This window comes from Pongo abelii, chromosome 11 (assembly GCF_028885655.2).
Source record: "Pongo abelii isolate AG06213 chromosome 11, NHGRI_mPonAbe1-v2.0_pri, whole genome shotgun sequence".
NCBI classification, from domain to species: Eukaryota; Metazoa; Chordata; class Mammalia; order Primates; family Hominidae; genus Pongo; species Pongo abelii.
Genome location: NC_071996.2, coordinates 100,098,235 through 100,125,004, shown reverse-complemented (window position 1 = coordinate 100,125,004; position 26,770 = coordinate 100,098,235). Strand labels below are relative to the sequence as shown.

Below are 26,770 nucleotides of genomic sequence, written 5' to 3'. Positions count from 1 at the left end.
CTGACTATAGGAGGTACTCAATAAATATTTGTTGAATAGTTGCCATGAACCAGCTTTTTACAAATACTTAGCAAAATACAGTGGCGATGAAAGCTAATAGTTGATAATTTAGGTGAAATGAATCAGCAAATTGTCCTATAAAGGTTAACGATGTTTTCTGCTGCTTTGTTTGTAAAGGCCACTTGGATGTTGTAGCATTGCTCATTAACCATGGCGCAGAAGTGACCTGTAAGGATAAGAAGGGTTATACCCCTCTGCATGCTGCAGCCTCCAATGGACAGATTAATGTTGTCAAGCATCTCCTGAACCTGGGGGTGGAGGTGAGCTATGATGAATGCATCAATGCATGGCCAGTGTATTTGTAAGATTTCTGTTATTCTAAAGTTAAATCCTGTTTGCACTTTAATTCAAGGGCAGGGGAGTTGTTTTCTAGCATCCTGTCTTTTTGAGTTTTTGTGGGCAACTGATGAAGGGCAGTGGGGGCATGCACTAAGCAGAGGAAAACTGGAAACTGAATAACTTTCTATATCAACATAGATAAATATATAGACATAAAGATTCTATGTAACATATATTAACCAGTTGTTCTTAAAGACTGGCCAAGGTTCTGCATCCCACCTTCCAAATGTAGCCTTCTAAGTCATGACTTAAGCAGAAATGAATGAATAAATGGCAGAGACAAACAGTAGCAATGTCTGCTCTTGAGCTGGAAAAGGCGGACTGCTGCATTCTCCTTCTGCTGGTAGAACAGGAGCAGTGGTGAGGCTGGAACATCCTGTCCCCCAGGAAAGGAAAACCAAGTTGCATCATTATGGAAAACCATAATGATGAAACCAGGCACCCAGGGCAGGTCTCAGAAAGCAACAGGGAGCCATGGACAAAACACACCTCCTGACGGCACCACTGCTCTGCTACTAAAATGCAACCTGGTGAGGTGTCGGACTCCAGAGCAAAACAGAGAGTGGATTCTGACCCACCTTCCATGCTGAGACTCCACAGCCACCACCCCTGCCATCTCCGCAGCCACTTCCTCTGCCATTCCCCACCATTTCTTGAGGTCTCCTGTGCCCCAATCCTAGAGTGTGGGACTCTTTTTGTTCTCCTCTGATTTACTTCTCTTTTGGTGTTTTGAAAGCAGCTTTGCCCTTCACCTTTTATTCCTTTGTTAGCTGAAAAATACCTCTCCCCAGGATGAAACTTCTCTGTCTCCAGTTCATTTTTTGCCACATTGACTTTTTGCTGATCTTTACCATGGGGTGACAAGCATTCCCAAGATGACCACACTGGGGCAAGAGTAAGCTCTGAACAATTATATTGGCGGATGGCTATTTCCTTTCTCTAGCCACAGCCATTATGCTTTTTGTGGAAAATGGAGTAAACTGGCTCCAATGACTTTAATCACCCTGTGTTGGACTCTTTCGCAGATTGATGAAATCAATGTCTATGGAAATACAGCGCTTCACATCGCCTGCTACAATGGACAGGATGCTGTGGTTAACGAGTTGATTGACTACGGTGCTAATGTGAACCAGCCAAACAATAATGGGTTCACCCCTTTGCATTTTGCTGCTGCCTCCACTCATGGTGCTTTGTGTCTTGAATTGTTAGTAAACAACGGGGCAGATGTTAACATTCAGGTATGACACTCTTAGTCTCTGTGTTGAATGCCTTTTCATTGAGCTTCTGTTTGAGCAAAATCAACTGCTGCAAATTATACCATGTTTCAGTGAGTTGGAACCCTGAGCACTTTGACTCATACAGCCTTGTCCTGGATTTGGAGGCTATAAAAAAAGTTGTCTGGAGGCTGAGGCAGGTGGATCACAAGGTCAGGAGTTCAAGACCAGCCTGACGAAGATGGTGAAACACCATCTCTACTAAAAATACAAAAATTAGCCAGGCGTGGTGGCAGGTGCCTGCAATCTCAGCTACTCGGGAGGCTGAGGCAGAGAATTGCTTAAACCCGGGAGGCAGAGGTTGCAGTGAGCTGAGATTGTGCAACTGCACTCTAACCTGGGCAACAGAGCAAGACTCCATTTCAAAAAAAAAAAAAAAAAAAGTTGTGTTCTTTTTCTCCAGGAGTGGTAGTATCAGCTGAAAGGTACCAAGGCTCCAGCCGTGTGTTCTTGTTAGCTTAGTGAATGTGTCAGGACAAATACTGGACCTCTAGGATATTGACTTGCCCAGAAGCTAATACTGAGGTGAATGTTGAGCTGATAGGGCAGTGTTGCTAAGAATTCAAAGGAAGGCCTAATAATGATTGTAGGCCTGTTTCCAACTCCAGTGTGGGTTTAGAGCTTCTCAGATACCTTCTTTCTTTTCTTTTTTTTTTTTTTTTTTTTTTGAGTTGGAGTTTTGCTCTTCTCGCCCAGGCTGGAATGTAATGGCGTGATCTCAGCTTACTGCAACCTCTGCCTCCCGGGTTCAAGCGATTCTCCTGCCTCAGCCTCCCCAGTAGCTGGGATTACAGGCATGCACCACCACGCCCAGCTAATTTTTTGTATTATTAGCAGAGATGGTGTTTCACCATGTTGGCCAGGCTGGTCTCAAACTCTTGGCCTCAAGTGATCCACCTGCCTCAGCCTCCCAAAGTGCTGGGATTACAGGTGTGAGCCACTGTGCCCAGCCAATACCTTCTTAAAGCAAACCCCAGATAGTAGCTTCAGTGATGTAGCACTGAGCTGGTCGTCACAATCATTCCTTTATTCAGCAAATTTACTAAGGACTACCTAGCGCCCTCTGTTTGGTACTGAAAGAGTGCTCCAAGATGAGATTCAGTCTCTGCCTTTAAGGAACTTACAGTGTAGTAGGGAGGTAGCATGCACTCAGGTAGTCATGAGCAAGAGAAGATATGATAAGAAGAGTCATAAAGCATTGCAAACTGTAAGAAGCAATTGTTGACTTGTTTTTTGCTTGGGAATAAAAAATGGAGATCGATTTTGAGCGGAGACTTGGAAGATTAATGTAGTTAAGTCGAGGAGGGATAGAGATAATTTGAGAGAGAGTGTTCCAGATAGAACAGCAAGAGCAAAGCGGGGTGGGAATTCTGGATAGGAAAGCCTCTAGGTAACTTGTCAGCTTGCCATGTGACAGCTAACCAAGGGGAGCTTATCACGCAGCATTCATAATTTGGGTGACATCACTTGAATGCATTTAGATTGTAGCAGAATATCCTAAACTGTGCTAGGAGACCTTTTATTCAACCCAGGCTTCCCTTCTTCCCAGCACACAGGGATCCTGAAGTAAGGTCCCAGTGTATTCTGTCTCTGGTTTTGAAAAATATGATTTCTAAGGTGTAATTTCAAGAATATCACATCAATCTATTTTAATAACCTTCCCTATTCACTATTAAAATCTTTTATTTTTTCACAATTTCTAATAGTGGTGAAAGATGTGACAAATTTTCAGAATAGTAATTGATTGTCTCAAATAGAGTATAATTTTATGAACATGCCAAGTGTAGTGGCTCGGCCTGTAATCCCAGCTCCTTGGGAGCCTGAGGTGTAGGATTCCTTGAGCCCAGGAGTTTGAGATCAGCCTGAGCAACCTAGTGAGATCCTGTCTGTAAAAAGCTTTTTTATTTTTAATTATATGACAGAAAGGAGCCAGAAATGAGCTGAAATGTGATTTGACCAAGGAAGAGGACTCATCTACTGGATGATTTTGAGCCCAAGGAGCTTGGGCCTCTCCAGGCTCTGCAGGCCACTAATCATTCTAGGGGTCATATGATCAGACCTGAGCATTAAAAACAGTAATCCGGTCACAGAACACCAAAGGCAGGAAATAAAAAGGAAAATAATCGTATATATGACTACAAAAAAGTCTTAAACATTTATATAACAAAACAACAACAACAAAACCTCTAAGATGAAATTAAAATAAGAACTTAGGGAAAATTTTCTTCAATATACATGATAAGCAAATAGTTAATATGCTTGATATATAAAGAGCTCATACAAATCAATAAGAAAAAGTGATCACTACTAGAAAACATGGAGCAAAAGTCAGATCACAAGAGAGAGAATAAAAAATACATTAAGCCTGTGAAAAACTAGTATTACTGGTAATTAGAAAAATACAAACTAATACAAAAACGTACATTTGTGTTAAAGAATGGCAAATATCAAAATGGCTAATAACACCTAGTATTATCAATGAAAAAATTAAAATGCAATAAAGAAATATGATCTCTTTTTTAATGCTAAAATGTTATGGTTATGTGTGTAGATGATGCAAAGAGAGAGAAAATTCTCTGGAGTATGTACCAATATGCTAGCAACAATTATCACTGCAGAGAGACAAAATTATGATTTAGGTTTTTCTCTTTCTTTTTTTCTTTCTTTCTTTTGTTTTTGAGATAGAATGTTGCTCTTGTCGTTCAGGCTAGAGTGCAATGGCAGGATCTTGGCTCACTGCAACTTCTGCCTCCTGAGTTCAAGTGATTCTCCTTCCTCAGCCTCCCAAGAAGCTGGGATTACAGGCACCTGCCACCATGCCCACCTAATTTTTGTATTTTTTGTAGAGAGGGGTTTTTGCCATGTTGGTCAGGCTGTTCTCTAACTCCTGAGCTCAAGCAATCCACCCACCTCAGCCTCCCAAAGTGCTGGGATTACAGGTGTGAGCCACCACATCCGGCCTTTAGTTTCTTTTTTGTGTATTTGCTTTTGTCTTCTGATTGTGATACAATGAGAATTTTTAAAAATTATTTTTATTATTATTTTTTTTAATTGAGGCAGGATCTGGCTCTGCTGCCTAGGTTGGAGTGCAGTGGTGGGATCTTGGCTCACTGCAACCTCTGCCTCCCAGGTTCAAGCCATCCTCTGGCCTCAGCCTCCCGAGTAGCTGGGATTACAGGTGTATGCCACCACGCCCTGCTAATTTTTGTATTTTTTTGTAGAGACGGGGTTTTGCCATGTTGCCCAGGCTGGCCTCCAACTCCCGAACTCAAGCGATCTGCCTGCCTTAGCCTCCCAAAGTGCTGGGATTAGAGGCATGAGCCACTGCACCTGGCAGAGCATGTTATTTTTATATCCAGAAAAACAAAAAAGCTATTTTCACTTTTGAAAAAAAGAAAACCCAGGTATAGTGGACCTAGAGAAGAGTTGATTAGTGGATAACTAGAAATCAATAAAACTGGCATTGGTAAGAGGTAATAAGAGAACAGGGGAATGGGACTGAAGGGAGAGGCTTTGCAGAAAGAAAATCAGCAAGACTTGGTGGGGCATGAACTGGAGGAGTTGAAGACTAATGTAAGGATTGAAATATGGCAAAGAGGCCAGGCGTAGTGGCTCATGCCTGTAATCCAGCACTTTGGGAGGCCGAGGTGGGTGGATCACCTGAGGTCAGGAGTTCAAGACCAGCCTGACCAATATGGTGAAACCCTGTCTCCACCAAAAATACAAAAATTGGCCAGGCGCGGTGGCTCACACCTGTAATCCTAGCACTTTGGGAGGCCAAGGCAGGCAGATCACGAGGTCAGGAATTCGAGACCAGCCTGACCAACATGGCAAAAGCCAGTCTCCACTAAAAATACAAAAATTAGCTGGGTGTGGTGGCGCATGCCTGTAATCCCAGCGACACAGGAGGCTGAGGCAGGAGAATTGCTTGAATCTGAGAGGTAGAGGTTCCAGTGAGTTGAGATCCCGCCACTGCACTCCAGCCTGGGCAACAGAGCAAGACTCTGTCAAAAAATAAATAAATAAATAAATAAATAAATAAATAAATAAATAAATAATGAAGGAAGGAAGGAAGAAATCCAGCAAAGAAAGGTGGTACAGCAGAGTAGTTAAGTGTTCAGTTCTGGGGCCAGACTGCCTAAATTCCAATCCTAGCCTTGACTTTTAGTATCTATATAATCATAAACAAGCTCTTTGTGTGTCTCAGTTTATCTGTAAAATTAGGGAAACAATAGTATCTTCTCCATGGAACTGCTGTGAACATTAAACAGCTTTATCATACATAAATCATATAGAATAATATCTGCCACATGATAAACACTAGAAAATAGATGTTATCATTGATGTTCATTAAGAAGGATGTCAGGAGGAAGAGTAGGCTTAGGGAGTTAAACCAATATATTTAGTTTTTGAAAAGCTGATTTTTAGGTTTTGGTATAGCCAGTCTGAGAAGCCCAATAGTGTCAAATGTAGTGTTCTAGCATGGCAGACTGGTAGAGAACAGAAGAAAAAATGTAGATTGCTTCATTCATGTAAAGGTGATTGTTGAAACCAGGAGAAAGGGACGAGACCACCCAAGGAGAGAGTATGTAATAGCACGAGTACAGAAAGTGAGATAGCCCTTTACTCTTAGAAACAGGAGGAGGAGAAAGAGCCAGAGAAAGGGATGAGAAAAGGAGTTAGAGGAGACAGGAAGGAGTGTCGTGTTTTCATGAAGATGGAAAGCAGACAAAAAAGAATGGGGGCATCAAAGAGACCAAGGAACTGTCGTCTGAGGTTGGGAAGGAATCTTTGCATGAGGCTGAAGTCGCAGAGCGTGGTGTTGAGGGGGCAGGAAGCACATGGGTGGTCAAACTGCCAACGTTCCCAAAACTGTAGACATCTGTCTTGCCATCCTGGTATCTGAAGGACATCCTGTGAATCCTTCAAAGGAAGGGAAATTATTGGGATTTAATAAAGGCGCTCTCTTTACCAACCTCCACTTAATTAATTCACAGAGTTGTCTGATGCGCTTCATTATATCTGTAAAACATGCCACTGATGCTCTCGGTGTGCCCCATACCAGAGGCTAGAAGGCTACTCTCTGGCACACTGGCCTACTGCTTCTAGTTAACTGACCAGTGGTCAGTTCAGATTGGATAAGGGACTTCAGCTGCTGTGATATATTGGTTTTTGCAGCCCCTTCTTCCCTTCCACAAATGGAGCTGAAAAGCATAATTCCTTAATTTTCATATTTATTTTTTTCTGTGGACTGCTAATCATAACTAGAATATAAGAAATGCCATTTTGAAACTCTGAGATTTGAGTTTATTATGATTGAATCTGTGTAAATAGGATTTTGAATCAAATCTAGCCTTCATTCTCAGTCTCCCTTCATCTATTCTGTCTGTATCCTCTGATTTCCTAAATCTCTTTGAATCCTCCTTAGTTATTCCAGATTCACTCTGGATGCACGGATCATCTAACATTTCCGTAGAGCCATCCTGTCTGACTCTGGAGGTAGCTGTCTAATTAAAGTTTTTATCTCTCTCTACCACATTGCTCCTTGGATTTTGAAAGTGTTTGTAGATTGCAAGACAATTTGTATTTGTTTAGATTTTCCAAAGGTTGAGGGAAATAGCATATTGAAATGCAGCCAGTACCTATCCACATGTTCACTTTGTTTTCCTCTATTCTCACAAAATAGTAAAAGTGATGTCTTCATGAGCAAAGATGGATGGGAAGAGGAGGAGGGATGTGTGTTCAGCCTGCATTTCACAGTTCCTCATTTTGCTTACATTGATTGACTCTGGTCCTATTTTTTGACTTCATAATATGAGTTTAATTGTGATAAAATAAAGATACACTTTACTGATACAATAATCCATTGATGGTTTACTTATAATTTGTAAATAGGTAGAACATGAGAAAGTATAAAATATTTTTTTCTTCTCCATTAGAGACCACATTGTAATTTCTGTAGCATCTCAAGGCTCTTTTAGCAAGCATTCAAAGTAAGCGTTAAAGAAGGCACTAGACATAGAGCTGTGCTGGATACAACTTAGAAAGACAGACTCAGAAATTACCATTGCCAGGTTGTCTACCTCCTGGTCACTGACATTTAGCCTGTGCATGGTCTCAATTCTTTTCTGTCTGCAGGCTCTTAGATCATTTAGCTCTAAGAGATGGGAGTTGAAACATGTCTGCTTGAAGTGGACCAGTTCCCTTCTCTATATGTACCAGGACCAAATTATGGGATAGGTTGTGTTGGAGAAGTTGAAGGTGAAAACTGGAATGGGCAAGAGTAGGCAGTGATAGGGACACAGTACTTAGAATGTTGGAGAAGTAAGGGAAAGGAGAGGAATGAGTGAGCCAACCACGTTCCATCTCTCTTGCCCTTAGAACCATACAAAACAAAAATAAATTGGACAATGTGTGGCTTTTTCACACCAGTATTTTAGGAGGCTCTTGCATTGAATTAGGAAGACTTATTGGGTTTCTCACCTTATTTGACCCCACCCCTAACCGCAGGTTGGACTTAATATTATCCCATAGAGCCTTTATTGCTCTGTAGTAGGGCCACTGAGCTGCGTGACCCCAGGGGTGTACCATGCCACAGAGAACATTATGCTTTCAAGACCCTGGGGAGTAACAATGTCTGTAAATTTAGGGAAGGTATATGGGATATTGGAAGATAAGGAAAGAGGGCATTAGGAATAAAAGAAAAAAATGAATGGATTTCTGAGGAGACTGGTGGTCAAGAAAATACAAACACTCCTTTTAGTTCAAAGATTAATCTTCCTTAGGCAATGCTGAGTTCTGCCCTGAAGGAGTACTAATATTTGTCGTAAAATATTTTAATCCTCAGTACTTTTCCTTTATGACTTAGGGCTTGATTATGCCTAACTCAATAGAAGCGCTTCTTGCTTAATTAAATGGATTATCAAAATAACAAAAATTTCAAAGCCCTAAATTCTATGGGAAAACGTAGCTAGAAAATTGGAGGAAGACTAGAAATTAAGAAAAAAATTTTCATAAAAGCTTTGAATAGATGGAAGAATTGCACATATTCTCTCTTTTGAGAACGCAAGGAATGTTTTATCTTTTTGTGCAGTTCTAGGAATAGTAGCAACAGCCAGTACCCCTGCATGATAAATTTCAATTTCTCAGATCATGAAACTCAGTAGGGTTCCCTAGTCTCAACTTTAATATTCTGAGTTCTAACTTTTAAAGACTATATAAAAAGTATTATCCTTTTGAGTTTCATTGGTTTTCTATAGCTTTTTGAAATAATGAGCTCCCTTTACACCCATGCCATGTGAACAAAGTTGCCCCAAAATGGCTGCCATGACACTCTTAATGCTTTCTGTCCCAATTTCCCCACCTTATCTACCTGTTTCCCTATGTGAAGAAAAAAATATCAGCTATAGCCTGGACTCAGGCTATCGATGAACCCAGGCAAAGATCTGCAAAGATGGATGCAAGGCAATTGTCACCACTGATCATATGGTTGTTCCTTGCATTTTACCTAACTTTGGTCATCTCCCTTTACTTGTCCCTTTACAAGTGTACAAGCACTCTCAGAGAAAATAAAGTTGTGGTGTTTGCTATCCCTGAAATGGCACTGGCTTTGCCCACCACACACTTCAGAGATCACTTCTGCTTTGTCTCTCTGCCTGCAACTTAGATAGCTACCACTAAGTTGGTGGTTACTCCTTGGTAAAGCCTTTAAGCTCTTTTCTAGGCATGGAAAATTGCTTAGCTGAATATTGTGAAGATATCTTCTAAATGCTGAAGTATTTATCGCTTTAGATATATTTAATTAATAATTACTTATAGTTTCATATTAAGAGAAAACACTGGAGCAAAATTTAAAGAAATAGCACCACCTAGGGACAAGTTAATGCCAACTCCACAATTTCTGCCTTCTCTCTCCTTAGTTATTTTGAAGTGTCATCACTTTTTAATTGGAAGGGGGTGTTTTAAATCCTTATTCCAAAGTAGTTCCCAGGTGTTTCAGTCCTTGGAACTGTGTGCAGTCCCGACAACTAAGGCCTAGCTCTGGAATCAGATAACTTTTAGGAGCTCTCCTTGCCAGTATGTCTCATGGTCAGCGATGGTGTTGTATCTCATTCTCTTGATTGCTCCTGTTTTTCCTCTAAAAGTATTATCAAGCTTCAACTCTCCTTTCTCAGTCTGTTCTGATTCAGATTATACTCATATAAGATGGAGAAAAGATCCTATTATTTCTTTTCTTCCCACATCTACCTGAGAACATTTGAATTATAATGATACATGTTTATTTTTCAATTAAGATGAACTTACCGTTCTAATTAACTTTTTTTTCTTGGCACAGATTATATGTAATCCCTTTTTTATTTCTAGGGAATAGACTTATAGAATATAATAAAATGCTTGTGTTTAAAACCTTGGTTTTATAACCTATTTTAGCCCACAGTCCAAAGCAGGGGTTAAAAATGGGACCCTCTTACCCCAATTCTGTAGTTCAGGGTGAAGGTACAGAATCCAGAATCCATATTTCATTTCTTTTTCTTTCTTTCTTTCTTTTTCTTTTCTTTTCTTTTCTTTCTTTTTTTTTTTTTTTTTTTTTTTTTTTTTTTTTTTTTTTTTTTTTTTTGAGACGGAGTCTCGCTCTGTCGCCCAGGCTGGAGTGCAGTGGCACGATTTCGGCTCACTGCAAGCTCCGCCTCCCGGGTTCATGCCATTCTCCTGCCTCAGCCTCCCGAGCAGCTAGGACTACAGGCACCCGCCACCACACCTGGCTAATTTTTTGTATTTTTAGTAGAGACGGGATTTCACCGTGTTAGCCAAGATGGTCTCTATCTCCTGACCTCGTGATCCTCCTGCCTCGGCCTCCCAAAGTGCTGGGATTACAGGCGTGAGCCACCGCGCCTGGCCCAGAATTCATATTTCTAACAAGAATCCTGGGTGATTCAGACGTAGGCAGTCCTTGGTCCACTGTAAGAAATACTTACCTAAATTATTATTTGTTTTCCAAGATGGAGTTTTTAAAACAGTCATTTTAAAATACAGGCATTTGGATTTCATCACAAAATGAACATGCATTTTTAAAACTTCGTATTTTAACCTCAGACTTAGAGAAATGTTTCCTCTGAGACTTAGAAAAATAAGTGTTACATAGATTTTTTTGTAAACAATACTTGGATGAAAATGCATTCTCTCTATTGGGGATACTTTTATTCTAAAATAACAGTAATATTTTCTTCTGGGCCTATTTTCAGAAGAAATTCTGTAAATTACTATTTCTTAGTTACATATGGTATCTTGGTATTTAGTATAATGATGATTGGTATATAGATGTACATTTTCTGCGTTTTGGCTTAATCTGTGTCAGGAAATTTCATAATTTCTATCATGAATAGTAACAAATATATGAATTCAGCACACATTCCCAGCTGGTCATTCAAAAGGCAATTTCCTAAACAGTTGCATGCCGTAGTCCTGTGACTTCTAATGAGTTAAGTGAAGTAAGAGATTCTCTTTTGGAACAATAAAAAATTATGGTTTTGTTTTTGTTTTTCTGTTTTTTTCTTTTTGTATTTTCTTTTTCTTTATTCTTTTGTTTAAATTTTTTTCTTTTTTGTTTTATTTTATTTTAAAAGCGATGTTTTTTAAAAAATTGAATTATAATGGAGGGAATAGTAGAGGGTTCCAGATCAGGTTTTTTTTCTTTTTTTTTTTTTTTTTTTTGAGACAGAGTCTCACTCTGTCACCCAGGCTGGAGTGCAGTGGCACGATCTTGGCTCACTGCAACCTCCACCTCCTGGGTTCAAGAAATTCTCCCACCTCAGCCTCCCCAGTAGCTGGGATTACAAGCGTGTGCCACCATGCCTGGCTAATTTTTGTATTTTTGGTAGAGATGGGGTTTCACCATGTTGGCCGGGCTGTTCTTGAACTATCTCAAATGCTCTGCCTGCCTTGGCCTCCCAAAGTGCTGGGATTACAGGTGTGAGCCACCGCGCCTGGCCTCAGGTCAGTTTTAAGAGTTGCAGTGATTCAGAGCCATTTGGTCAGCTTCAGCTTAAAGAAGACCATGCAAGTTAACACATTTGTCTTTTTTGTATACTATAGACAAAGGTTGAAAAAAACACCTTGAAGGAAGCTTCCTTCTCCAGTGGATCACAGGAGAGGAATAAAGGTTTCAGATAACTGTTTCTCTAAGCTTTTAAAACATGTGATGTTGTGCAATAACTTGAGAGGTCATGTACATTTTATCTTTTCCTTTCAAAATTATCTTTGCCTCTTGTAATTGTTGATCATACTTTTATTTATTTTATTTTATTTTATTTAGAAGAATGTCATTGTATCACCCAGGCTGGAGTGCAGTGGTAAAATCCTAGCTCACTGCAGCCTTATGTTGATCATACTTAAAAAATAAATAAATACATGAATGTTTTCAGGGCATTATTAGCAGTGTCCATAGGGGTATTTCAGATGGGTGTCACTGGCTCATGAGCACTTCCATTGTTTTTCTCTCCCTCTTTTTTTTTAGAGTAAAGATGGCAAAAGTCCACTGCACATGACAGCTGTCCATGGAAGGTTCACACGGTCACAGACCCTCATTCAGAATGGTAAGAGAGATGCTTCAGTAGTGTCATTATTTCGATAGTTTCTTGTTGTGAATTTGGCTGTCAGTCACCTGCATATGAAAGTCGATGCCCTGTTTTGGAGTTTTAGTAAGCATGCAATTACATAATTCTTTGATGTACTTTGCTAAAAACTGTTCATCAGACATGTCATCAACATCCACCTTAATAGTAAAAACATAAAGCTACAGTTTCACAGTCAATTTGGAGTCAGGCACAGAGGATGAGCTTTGAAATTGGAAATGATGTATTTATATAGGCTCAAGATCCTGTGCTTCTCACTCTGAAACTAATAAAGGTAAGTAGCATTCATTTTCCAGCAAAAAATCTGAATTATTTTTAAATTTTAGAGTTCACTATAATTTCCTAAGTTAAAACTTATTAAGCTAGTTGGGCAAAATTAGGAAAAATGAGATGACTTAGAGGAAAAGCTGGTAAGGATGTGATATAAAGGATCATAAAATCACAGGCTTAGGCAGGCATGGTGGCTCACATCTGTAATCCCAGGCACTTTGGGAGGCCAAGGCGGGCAGATCACCTGAGGTCAGGAGTTCGAGACCAACCTGGCCAATATGGTGATACCCTGTCTTTACTAAAAATACAAAAATTAGCCAGGAGTGGTGGCAGGTGCCTATAATCCCAGCTACTCAGGAGGCTGAGGCAGGAGAATCGCTTGAACTCGGGAGGAGGAAGTTGCAGTGAGCCAAGATTGTGCCATTGCACTCTAGCCTGGGTGACAGAGCGAGACTTTGTCTAAAAAAAAAAAAAAAACAAAAACAATTCACAGGCTTGACAGAGAAGACCTGGGAAAGTCACAGTAATATAGTAACTTTCTGGGCTTATGACAAAGGTATGCTTGAACCATCAGGTTGTCACTGAAGTCAAAGTACTAGGGAGTATCAATTTACATCCTGGTTCATGTTACTAATAGGGGGTAATGGCCAGCAGCATCACTTCTATTAGCAAATCTTAGAGAGTATTTTAAAAAAACAAAAACCAGGTTTAGTTCAGATTTTAAGCTGATATTCTAGGTCAATCCGGTAGTTCCTGTTTTTAGTTGACCCATACTTCTACTTCTCAAAATTCTAATATTAGTCAGTTTCCTTGGACCTGTATTTTTCTCATCTATAAGAATTTTGGACCACATACACTTGAATTATTAGTGGCACTGAGTTATGTCTTAGTCACTGAAGACATAAAACAAAGAAGTCATTTGATATTTGGATGGAAGACCAGCCAGTGGAATTATGCTTAGCAAGCAAAACATCTGCAGCAAAGCAAAGGAAATTTATAAGCATTCCAGTGAAGCTATAGGGAAAAGAAATCCTAACAAGTTTCCAGTGAGCCAAGGAAGGTGAAACAGAAATTAACCGTGCAATACCCATTATTTCTAATTTGAAATATGTGCTATGCCTTTGACATTCATTTTATTGAAAAGGCCACCATGTTTTATTTTGCTGAATGTAAATAAAGGGGGTAGGGGGGAGTGACCCTAGTCTCTTTCGAGCACGTCTCTTATGCCACTGTATTTCTCAACTGTTTTTCAGAAATAATGTCCACCCCCCTTTAAAAACAAACAAAACTTTTAGAAACAAACAAAACTTAAACAGCTTGGTTCCCTTTTAGAGCAACCTCAAGCTCCAGAGACAAGGTTGGAGGGAAAACAACTTTTCTCCTTCTAAGCACTGCCTTCCCCGCAGGTTCATCCCTGTCTGTCAGGCCATGCTGGTCATCTCTATGACGCATCTCCTCTCTGTCCTGCTGGCATGCTTACAACAGTCCCAGGGGACTGCTGGCAGCTTTGACCTCTCCAAGAGCCATGTGGGCTGGAAGAATTCCATGTCCTGCCTGGATATTCTTGCTAGACTTTTTTTGTTTGTTTGTTTTTTGTTTTTGTTTTTTGTTGTTGTTGTTGTTGTTGTTTTTAAGACACTGTCTCGCGCTGTTGCTCAGGCTGGAGTGAAATGGGGTGATCTCAGCTCACTGCAACATCTGCCTCTCGGGTTCAAGCGATTCTTGTGCCTCAGCCTCCCAAGTAGCTGGGACTACAGGTGTGCCACCATGCCCAGCTAATTTTTGTATTTTTACTAGAGATGGGGTTTTGCCATATGTTGGCCAGGCTGGTCTCGAACTCCTGGCCTCAAGTGATCTGCCCACCTTGGCCTCCCAAAATGCTGGACTAACAGGTGTGAGCCACCATGCCCTGCTGTTGCTAGACTTTTGAGTTGGGGGAGACCTAAAAGAGACACTGTCTCTTATCCTCTGTGATCAGGGGATCTTTGTTTCAGAACCTGTCTCATTCTTGGTTGTCCTGGCATCTTGCTTATGGATTGGGTGGGGTCCAGGGGCCTGAATTGATAAGGCTATAGTGGCTATAATATGTAGCCTATTATATATAATGATAAAGCTACGTGATAATGATAAAGCCAAGTGTTCACAGTGTGCCAGGCACTTGGCTAACCACCACTTATAAAGCCTTTCAACCACCCTATGAGAGAGAGGTACTATTATTATCTCCATTTCAAAGATGAGGAAACTGAGGCAGAGAGGTTGTCACTTGTGTCTGGATAAATGGCCAGTATGTTGAGGAATAGGGATCTGAACACAGGCAGTCTGACATCAGAGACTGAACTCTCAACCACCATGCTTATAAACATGACCTCCAGAAACCAATGGTGTTTTAAAAAAATTCCTTTTAAAATTGAATTCTGTTTACTCTGAGAGTCACTTATATTTGAAATAGAGTTTTCCCTGTAAAAGGATGCTTTGGTATTCTCTTATCTCAACTGACAATTTTTTTGCATTCATAACACATGTGAGAACTGTGAATTCTTCCATTTGACATTTTTTTAAATGCCCTTGGAGAGAAGAAAAGGAAGTTCTTTTTTTACCTCCTGTTTGTTGGCTTCCTTCTGGGAAGAATCTTGGGCTGTTGCCGGGACACTCCCTCTCCAGAAGCTCATGCCCCTAGGGCCTGGTGTCAGTCCCCCCAGAGTGGGACATCACCCAGCAGGAGCCCCTCTGTCCTCCAGGACCACATGGGCACAGCATTTGGCTCCCTGAAGCAACTAAACATGCTACTGAGGAATGTTCTTTGTATTTATTTGTTTTGTTAAATCGCATTGGTGTTTGGACTTTGAATAGCTTTCTCTGCTTCCCTGACTGCTCTCCAGTCAGGATTACTAGTTTTTATAACTTTGTTTTTCCAGAATCATCCAGCTTTAGTAAGATAATAATGAAAAAAAAAAACAAAAAACCGACTCTTTTTTAGTTAGTAAGCAAAGACTACCTCTGCTATCCAATCACGTTGTTTGTTGTCTGAAGCTGTGTTGTCACAGTAAGAGAGGGAAAGGAACTGACCGAAGACAGCATCTGGTGTCTGGAGGCGTTTGACCTCACCATTGGCCCTAGGCACCCCCCTCAGATGCCGTCTAGCAGGTTACACAAGTTCAAAAATGATGTTTTCTCCACAGAAGCTTTAAAAATAAATAGAGTTTGAAAAGGAAGAGTCAAGTTGTAGGTTATGATGAGTCAATGTGAGATTTTTGACCCTTTGGCTCACAATCCTTCCAAGGCAACTTAATAAGCTGACCATTCTTGTTTGTGCAATGAAAAACTAATTTCAGATGAATGCTTAGAGGATGCTAATTAATTATCCTTTCTGACATGCTCTGCATACTTCTAAACTGGCAAATGTTTATTTTCCTCACTGGTTGTCAATGATCAATCTCCAATATTTAACTTGCAACCTTCAAATGACAAACGGTAAAGAGATTTCATTTGCATTCCAAGCAAGTTTTAAAAATTTTCAAATGAAAATGGAAAGGTTTGTGGAGTGATTGTAAGATAGAAATGCACTTATCTAGAGGTGCTGTTTAAATAGAAAACATGTTTTCAGATAACAAATAGAGAGTCTCTCTTTTATTTTTCCACTAAGTTATGTTTTCCTGAAAAAAAAATATGTATATATATATATTTGAGACGGAATCTTGCTCTGTCACCCAGGCTGGAGTGCAGTGGCACCATCTCAGCTCACTGCAAGCTCTGCCTCCCGGGTTCACTCCATTCTCCTGCCTCAGCCTCCCGAGTAGCTGGGACTACATGCGCCCGCCACCATGCCCGGCTAATTTTTTGTGTTTTTTAATAGAGACGGGGTTTCACCATGTTAGCCAGGATGGTCTCAATCTCCTGACCTCGTGATCCGCCTGCCTCGGCCTCCCAAAGTGCTGGGATTACAGGCATGAGCCACTGTGCCTGGCCTCCTGAAATATATTTTAAATGATAACAAAAGCACATATGGACAATAATTACCTTTATTTTTTTGAGATGAAATCTCGCTGTGTAGCCCAGGCTGGACTGCAGTGACGCGATCTCGGCTCGCTGCTATCTCTGCCTCCCGGGTTGAAGAAATTCTCCTGCCTCAGCCTCTCAAGTAGCTAGGACTACAGGCGCTTGCCACCACACCTGGCTAATTTTTGTATTTTTAGTAGAGATGGGGTTTCGCCATATTGGCCAGGCTGTTCTTGAACTCCTGGCCTCAGGTGATCTGCCCACCTTGGCCTCGCAAAGTGCTGGGATTACAGGTGTGAGCCACTGTGCCTGGCTAGTTATCTATATTTTTACAGTTTTAAACTGACTTGTAAAATGAAAGCAACAACTACAAGAAAAAACTTTTATCAACTCAGACCCTCTATTCCATCCTTCCTAATAGTTTTCACTCTTCCCTTTCTCTACCCAATTTTTGGCATATTTGAGACTGGTAAACCTGGAAGCTCTAACACTTTTTAAGAATGATTTGGTGACTCTTGGCTGGGAAGGATGTGGATTGATGGAATGTTTGTCCAGGGCAGACTTCTCTGCAGTCTGGGGATCTCTGTCCCACATCTCCCTGGATCAGCTCGACAGCTGAGGCTTTCAGGCAGACCACCGTGGGCAGCTCTGATATGGATACGTGCACATTGGATTGCTGTGAGGTATCTGTGGGGACGAGGTGGCTGCCTGTCTCCAAAGCTACCATCAAGTCATAAAATGGATTGATCTCAATTGGACACTTCTAAATTCAGATCATAGTTAACTGTCTGTTGAGTCCCTAGACGATCACAATAACTAACTTTATTATTTTTCCTGATTATAAAATTAGTACATGCTCACTGTAAACTAAAATTAAGTCATGAAAGAGATTCCGTGATCTCCACCAGTGTGTCTCCTCAGCCCTATCCCAGTAATTTTTATTGGCAGTTTGGTGACACTTCTGGATTTTTCTATGTATTTAAGAATATATGTAAAGATATTTAATTATTACTTTACAGAAGTGATCTTACTCTATTATCTGGACAATTCATTTTAAAAATAAAGCCGGATACGGTGGCTCACGCTTGTAATCCCAGCACTTTGGGAGGCTGAGGCAGGTGGATTGCCAGCGTTAGAGACTAGCCTGGCCAACATGGTGAAACCCCATCTCCACTAAAAATGCAAAAATTAGCTGAGCATGATGGCATGTGCTTGTAATCCTAGCTACTCGGGAGGATGAGACAGGAGAATCACTTGAACCTGGGAGGCAGAGGTTGCAGTGAGCCGAGATTGCACCACTGAACTCCAGCCTGGGCAACAAGAGCGAGAGTCCGTCTCAAAAAAACCCCCAAAATAACAACAACAAAAGAACGCCACTGTAACACAGAAACAAAGATTTGAAGAAAGATCAGTATTTCTATTCAAGTTCCCATTTATATTTCTCTGTCCCAGTCAGTTAAAAAGGGATTCCCTTTTCATAAATGGCTATTAAGTTGCTAACCCCTAAATGGGTAAACTTATTGGCAGCAAGTTGATTTTCAACTTCTACACACAGATTTTCAAATTCTACACACAGAAGTCTTGAGCGTAGAGGGAAGCATCCAAAATCCTGTGTGTGCTAATTGGAGTTTTTGAAACAATTGTCCCCTTCACAAAGTGCACACATTTTTGGTAATCATTTCACTTTGTAGCAAATATTTTTATACTCTAGCCCTGCGTTTTGCCAGTACACTTGGCTAGAAAAAGCATTGTTTGCTGAAAATAAATGTTGGGAAATTGTTAGTTATAATGGCCAATAATAGGATTCATTGGAATGAAGGACCATATAGATCTGATGAGGACCTTATGGACGATCTTATTACAAGGGACAGTGTCCTGGCCTGGAAGATAATGCTCTTTCCCCAGATCTGAGAAGACTCTCAATGGCTTCTTTTTGGCATAATGCTTGAGTGTACTGCTAATGGGAATGCTAATGGGCAGAGCCTTTCTCAAGGTTTTTGCTGGTGTGTATCAAGGGTCTCCACACTTTTAGTCCAATAGTCCTACTTTTAAAAATTTTGCTGGTTGGGTGTGGTGGGTCACGCCTATAATTCCAGCACTTTGGGAGGCCGAGACAGATAGATCACTTGAGGTCAGGAGTTCAAGACCAGCCTGGCCAACATAGCAAAACCACATCTATACTAAAAATACAAAAATTAGCCAGGCATGGTGGCAAGTACCTGTAATCCCAGCTACTTGGGAGGCTGAGGCAGGAGAATCGTTTGAATCTGGGAGGGGGAGGTTGCAGTGAGCCGAGACTGTGTCACTGCACTCCAGCCTAGGTGACAAAGTGAGACTTCGTCTCAGGAAAAAAAAAAAAAAAATTACTAAAGGAAATCATCTAAAATGTAAAGACTATTTGTAAATATGTTCATTCCTGTGTTTTTCTTAATAGCAAAGATTTGGGTATGCCCTCAATGCCTATTAATTGGGGACTTGCTAAGTAAATTCTCTAGATACTGATATTATGTAGTAATTTACAATATATTAATGAAAAAATTAATGATATGGGAAGGTTTGTAATGTAACATTAAAGGAGAACGTAGGACTAAGAAACTCTTTCTACACCAGGAACTCAACCATGGGAAAATTCTACACACACATGCACACATACATACAACTGGAAGGAAATATTCCAAAATACTAGTACTGACTATCTTGGGTAGTCAGTGAATTTGTAGATGACTTCTGTTTTCTTCTTTGTATTTCTATTTTCCTTTCTATTTTACTGCATCTTCTAAATTTTCTACAATAAGAAAATACTTTCTCAATCAGAAATAAGACACTTAAAACAAATGTATCACATCTTTCTAGATTGAAGCCATTCATATTTATATTACTTACCCTAGCATATATAGGTATGTATATGGTTTAGATATCAGTACAAAAAGAAACCTCATACCCATTAGTCATCACTCCCCATTTCTCCCCAGCCCCTGGCAACCACTAATCTAGTTTCTGCCTCTGTGAATTTGTTCAGGTGTTTTCTTGAATTTTTAGTTTTTTAGGCTTCAGGGAACACTTATTTAGTCAGTTAACAAAGACACCACCAAGATAAACTCCAAATGGATCAGATATCCATATCTGAAAAAGAAAACCTTTCCCGTATAGAAAACGTGTCAATTTCTTTGTTACCAGGGTATAGGGAAAGCCTCCCTAACAACAAACCCAAACATGATAAAAGACTAATACATTACTCCCCCAATTTTTTTTTTTTTTGAGATGGAGTCTCAGTCTGTCGCCCAGGCTGGAGCGCAGTGGCGTGATCTTGGCTCACTGCAAGCTCTGCCTCCCGGGTTCATGCCATTCTCCTGCCTCAGCCTCCCAAGTAACTGGGACTACAGGTGCCCGCCACCATGCTGGCTAATTTTTTGTGTTTTTGGTAGAGTCCGGGTTTCACCGTGTTTGCCAGGATGGTCTCGATCTCCCGACCTCATGATCTGCCCACCTTGGCCTCCCAAAGTTCTAGGATTACAGGCATAAGCCACCATGCCCCGCCACCCCCCAAATTTTTTTGACAGGGAAAAAAACATCAAAAATTAAGAAAAAAACCTGGGAGAAGAATATTTGTAACATGTATTGCTGATAAATGAGTAATCGCCCAAATAGAGCTTACTCATTTTAAAAGTTATTGAAAATCACTTTTGCTCGTTTTTCTAAGTTTGTTTGTATGTTTGAGGACATTTAAGCCATTCATATATTTCTATTTCTCAGGGCTTTATATTACTTATACTAGCATATATAGATGTGTGTATATGGTTTAGATATCAGTATTGTGTGTATGTTTAAGGACATACACACAAACTTAGAAAAATGAGCAAAAGTCATGAAAAATAGTTTACAGAAAAAGATAAACAAATGGGAGCCGTCGCGTACCTAGGATGCCGCGTGGAAGCCGAAGCCATACCTCCCACATGGCCCCTCCGGCCAGCCAGGCCCCTCAGATGAGAGCTGCACCCAGGCCAGCACCAGTCGCTCAGCCACCAGTAGCAGCACCCCCATCTGCAGTTGGCTCTTCTGCTGCTGCGCCCCGGCAGCCAGGTCTGATGGCCCAGATGGCAACCACTGCAGCTGGCGTGGCTGTGGGCTCTGCTGTGGGGCACACACTGGGTCATGCCATTACTGGGGGCTTCAGTGGAGGAAGTAATGCTGAGCCTGCGAGGCCTGACATCACTTACCAGGAGCCTTAGGGAACCCAGCCAGCACAGCAGCAGCAGCCTTGCTTCTATGAGATCAAACAGTTTCTGGAGTGTGCCTAGAACCAGGGTGACATCAAGCTCTGCGAGGGTTTCAATAAGGTGCTGAAACAGTGCTGACTTGCAAACAGATTGGCCTAATGAAGAAGTTCAACCTGGAGAGATGGAAAATCAGCTCTCATAACTAAGTTAATTTAGTATAAAAATAGAATTGATAGTGAGGGTATAAAGTGTAACCATCAGTTAAACCTCTCCTGTCATTCCTAGCTTCCTTGCTTCAGAATTGAAATGGAAGTGGGGGTGTCCCTACTCTGTAGAATCTGGGACTGGGCAAATCTTTGTGTGGCCTCCTTAAACTAGCTGTTATGATTTTATTCTTTGTGAGTTAATTAGAATAAAGTCATTTTCTTCCAAAAAAAAAGATAAACAAATGGTCCTTCTATAATATATGAAAAGATTCCCTCATAATAAGAGAAATGCAAATGAAAGCTGCAGAGAGATACCAGCTCTCACCCATCAGATAGCAGATATTCAAAAGCTTCACAAGGCTATAAGGAAAAGTGCCTCTCATACTGTTCTGGTTAGAGTGTAAAATTGCACCGTGCCTACAGAGAGAAATCTGGCAAAATCTGACAAAACCACATATTAATTTTCCCTTTGACCTAGGTATCTCCCTTCTGAAAACTTACCTTGAAGATATGTCTAACAAATATGAAGCAACATGCGTATGAGATTATTCACTGTGGCATTCCAGATAATAGCAAAATGCTATTTACAACCTAAATGCTTACCCATAGGAGATGAGTATACTAAACTAGTACAACTGTGCAATGGAAAACAATAAAACTGTACAAAAATCAGGAAGATCTCCAAGAAGTCATCTTTAGAAGTGAGTTCTAGGAAATACTGTTAAGTAGGGGGATTTTTTTTTTTTTTTCAAAGAGAAGCACAGAAGCATAAACTAAAACTAATGAAAATGATTACTGTAGGTTATGTATGAGGATGAAGAGGAAGGGATAAGAATGAGTAAGGCTTTTCAAAAATATTACTTTTGACTTTTGAAACATGTAAGTATTTTACATATTATTAAAATAAAATAAAACCCAGTAAAAATATTTGAAAGCAAACAGAATCAAATGAACCTAACTTATATAGATAATATAAGCATTCAGTAAAAAATTCAGGTAAATTTTGAACAAAGTACTCCCCACATATGCTAAAAATTATTGTGGAAAAAGTCTGTTGGGAAATCAGATATCTGTATACTCTGATTGCCTGTATCACCCCACCGATTGCCTGTTAATTACAAAGGGGAGAAGACATTTTTGCAGTAAGTGTACTGACAGACACCACCTTAACCACATAATCAAGCCTTTTTTTTTATTGTGTTAAAATATACATAACATAAAATTTACCGTTTTAGCCATTCTTAAGTGTACAGTTCAGTGGCATCCAGTGCATTCCTACTGTTGTACAACCATCACCGCCATCCATTTTCAGAACTGTTTCTTTTCCCAAACTGAAAGTTGGTACCCATTGCAAGTAGTCAAACTTTGCATCACCTGGTAATGGAATAACTGTGTGTGTGCTAAGAAAATGGAGCGGGAAGCATGCATCTGCTCTGGGCATTGTTGCCAAAATGTTTAGCCTGAATCTAATAATGAAGAAACCAAAAGACAACTCCAGAATGTAGAGCGTCCAACACAACTCGTGGTTTGGGCTCCAATAATATCAATGACATGAGAAACTTAAAAAAAAAAAAAAAGCCAGGAGGATTGTTTTGGATTAACGGAAACTAAAGAGACATGACAACCAAGTGCTATCAGGATATTTGATTGGATCCTGGATTAAAACAACAAGATAACTATTATAAAGCACAGTTTGGGGACAGTCTGAGAAATTGGAATATGCACTAATATTACATAAAATTATTTTATGAATGTTAAATTTCTTGGGTAAAATGATAGAATTGTGGTTATGTGCAAAAATGTCTTTGTTCTTAGGAAAAACATACTTAGTGGTAAAATGTTATGATAGCTAACTTTTTAAATGGTTCCTCAGATAAATGAATGAATAGACCAATTGTATATATACACACACCTGAAAAAGGGAGAGAAAAAAAGAAATTTAATGAAATAAAAACTGGGGGAAGAGAAGGCAAAATAAAACATAATGACAATACTATATTATTAAAAGAAGTATGGATGATTATTGTCATAGTTTTTATAAATATAGGCATTTTCAGTTTATTGTCTATGCTTTTACTCATTTTAGTCATAATATTAAAATATTATAAGCTAGATCATCAAATTACATGAAATAATTTCCTGAACTGTCCATCCCCTTTGTTTCTTATGTTTTAGCACAAGGTTTACATAGGTCTTTAATTCAGCAGGGAAAATTTAAATTGAACATGTCTTCAGAATTACACTTTATGGGATTTGAATACATTCTTCATTCAGAGCAGGCATTTAGTTGTGAGATTTTGGATTCTTAACTAAGACAATATGGAAAGATTTCTCAAAAGCATTTCTTTTTCTTTTTCTTTTTCTTTTTTTTTTTTTTTTTGAGACGGAGTCTCGCTCTGTCACCCAGGCTGGAGTGCAGTGGTGCAATCTTGACTCACTGCAATCTCTGCCTCTCAGGTCCAAGTGATTCTCCTGCCTCAGCCTCCTGAGTAGCTGGGATTATAGGCACGCACCACCACACCCAGCTAATTTTTGTATTTTTGGTAGAGATGGGGTTTCACCATGTTGGTCAGGCTGGTCTGAAACTCCTGACCTCGTGATCCCAGCCTCCCAAAGTGCTGGGATTACAGGCGTGAGCCACCACGCCCAGCCTCAAAAGCATTTCTAATAGACTTCTGTCTACGCAGATATACTACTACTACTGCTTCAGATGGTGACTTGTCCCCTTTAAAAGCATTCTTGTATTTCGGAGCAAAGATGCACAACTGGAATAGGAAAGAAATCATCATTTGGTTGATACGAGAGACTAGCAGAGAACGTAGGACCTGAATCAACCTGAATCCTTGTGTTATCCTGTATTAAAATATCTCTTTCAGGAGGTGAAATTGACTGTGTGGATAAGGACGGCAACACTCCTCTCCATGTGGCTGCAAGATATGGTCATGAGCTTTTGATTAACACCTTAATAACCAGCGGAGCTGACACAGCCAAGTAGGTTACCGCAAAAATACGGTGGAATAATTGCCTCAAGTGGGAATACTGCCAAAAAGATTCTTCCGTGCAGTAGATAGTTCCCATTTATCCAGGTGAAGGTGGATCTATACCATTATACTAAATACAAATTAAATTTTAAATAAATTAAGTGCCTTTTAATGACAGAGGCAAAGGAGAACCAATTTTATTTTTTAACTTCATCCAAATGAGGTCTATTTCAGTGGTCTTAGTTAAGGAAACTTGAACTTTATTCGTAACTTTTCTTTCTGATATTCTTCTGTCCTTCCCAATGCTTCATATTAAACAGGAAAAATAAAACCTAACTGAGCCAATTCAGAATGTATTCAGAGTGCTTGCTCAGCTTTAATGATATGGTTATAGAGTACAATTGAGTCAATCTGCTATGTAGGGAAGGGGGAACCTGACTTCATTTTGAACTTCAATTCCACAAAAATACATAAAGCATCTTTGCTGGGTGCTATGGGAGATTTCAGAAGATGTAAGTTACCTAGTTTCAAGGAGCTCATAATTTTGTTCAGGGCCCAAGACCCACTTAAGTCAAAGAACCATGCAAGATCATATATCATAAAGTTCTAAATGAAACAGACTTAAGTGGCAAATGTTTGGTGTAGACAATCTGTGTCACAGAATATAGACAGGGAGGAGAGAGCTCAAAGGTGGCCAGTGTTTTCTGAAAAGGCTTCAAGGATGAATTTTAGCTAGGCTTTAGGGGCTGAGAATTATCTGAGTACAGCAGAGGGTGGCAACCATCCCAAGCACGGAGGAAAGTGGGAACAAAAGAGGCAAAGACTCCATACCAGGGAGGAGCTTGGCCTGACAGAGTAGAGAATGTGATGATGCTATGCACCACCGAGGGGTAGGACCCAGGGTGGTTGGGAGCCCAGGCTTTGGTGGGTACTCCCTTGATGCCAATCCAAGCTGCTTCCCTTGTGAGCTGTGTGACTTTGAGCCCCTTGCCTAATTGGAAATATTGCAGTAATACTAGTACTTATCTGTAGATTTGTTATGAGGATTAAGTGACTTAATTACTAGTAAAGCTCTTTGGTATCTGGTAAGATCTATATGAGTTCTATAAATACACCTCCTAAGGTTATTAAAAAGATAACGCATATTAAAAGCTCTTTGAACAGTGCCTGGCACGTAGTCAGCTATCAATATATGTTAACTATTATTTTATTATTTAATAATAGGTAGTAGAACTAAAAGAGGGCCTTCAATGCCTGAATAAAGAGTTTAGCCTTGATCACAGAGTCTGTAACAATAACTAAATCTTTAGAAGAAAAACCATATGAAGGCAGTGTATCTTAGGAATTTTCTTTTATTTGTTAATTTTCTGCAACACCATTGAAAGTCTTGTATGAGAATGAGCTAAAATTGAAATGGCCTGGGGAAGGCGTAGTGGGATCATGAAATCAGATTCACAGGGGGCAGGTGTGCTGGACTTAAAATGAATTTTGTGAAGCACTCTGGTAGATTGGTAGGATATAATGGTTTACCTTCATCAGTCCAACATTCAGTTGAACTGGGTTCCAAACCCCTCCCAGTCTAGTGGTAGAGGTAAGAATGAGCACAAATTACTGAGTATTGTGAAATTTGTTAAGATGGATGTTTGGACCAGGCTGTGGGAACAGAGTGAGAGGGACACTAATTTTCTGGATCCCCCAGAAGAGATGACATTGTAACAAAAGGAAGGATATATAGGAGTTTGCTAGATGGACATAATTATGGGGTAGAAAGAGAAATGGGAGAAAGGAAGGATATCCCAAGAAGAGGGAACAGTCGTTATAAAGACATAAACATGTCAACATGTTAAAAGCACATTTCTAAAGCTGGGTCATTGGATGTTTGGTGGGTGGAGTGGAAAGAAATGAGGAGGAAAGGCTGGAAGAGCCACATCTCAAAGGACTTTGCAAGTCCTGCTAAGGAATTAGATTCCACTCTGAGTCATTCGGAAGCTGTTAAAGAATTCTAAGTGGGCGTAGAACAGGTTGTGTCTAATGATCCCATTTGTGTGTAAGAAAGATCGCTCTGATAGCAGTCCAGACATACTGGAGGCGGTCCAGACGTACTGGAGGCAGTCCAGGCTACAAACACTTGGCAGCCTCTTGCAAATGTCCAGGGAAGAAAAGATGAGGTCTTGGGCTAAAGATGAGGCTGAGGAATGACAGAAGAGGAGAATGCTGACAAATAGTATTAGCAGTGGGATGTCTTTTTACAGAAGAGAGGGGAATCTGCTGTGAGCCAAAAGAACTTTTTAATTGGGATGTTGTAAGTTAAAATAAGCCTCTCAGTTTTGTGGAAAGAGCTCTACACTAAGATTCAGGATGCTCTTACCAGGTTCTGGAGTTCTGAACCAGATCATGGATGCCCAAAGATAGAGATAATAAATGCTCAGTGTTAATTAAGCAGAAAAATAAATATTTAGGCACCAACTGACTTTACCTGTAATGTGTTAATATTTTCAGTGGTATTTTTTTTCAGCTTTGGGTTACTTGGGGAATTTTAGCCAAACAATCATGAATTTCTGATTTTCTTCCAGACTTGAATCCATTTTAGGAATAAAAATAAGCTGGACCCAATAGTTACTTAAAATTTTTCCCTAAAAACCATTTAATTCAATATGATGGAAATTTATTTCCATGTAATTATTTTGCTTTCAATTTATGGAAACACAGACCATGTAGCAAAAGTGCCTTAAAAATAGCATTGTTGTTCAAGTAGCATTTTCTTCCATTGTCTCTGCTATGTCCTAGGGACACAGA

The 26,770-nt window shown here is 40.0% G+C and overlaps 1 protein-coding gene and 1 pseudogene across 10 annotated transcripts in view; both read left to right on the top strand.

The window, feature by feature from the left end:
* Positions 1 to 26,770, top strand: part of ANKRD44 (ankyrin repeat domain 44) — a 322,401-nt gene that overhangs the window by 188,291 nt on the left and 107,340 nt on the right. For all 10 annotated transcript variants that reach the window (XM_054549624.2, XM_054549626.2, XM_054549620.2 and 7 more), the window contains exons 7-10: positions 178 to 320; positions 1,425 to 1,637; positions 12,187 to 12,265; positions 23,870 to 23,984. In XM_054549624.2, coding sequence (XP_054405599.1) covers positions 178 to 320; positions 1,425 to 1,637; positions 12,187 to 12,265; positions 23,870 to 23,984 — 550 coding nt within the window. The remainder of the gene's footprint in view (positions 1 to 177; positions 321 to 1,424; positions 1,638 to 12,186; positions 12,266 to 23,869; positions 23,985 to 26,770) is intronic.
* On the top strand, positions 19,898 to 22,577 carry LOC129058089 (coiled-coil-helix-coiled-coil-helix domain-containing protein 2-like; annotated as a pseudogene).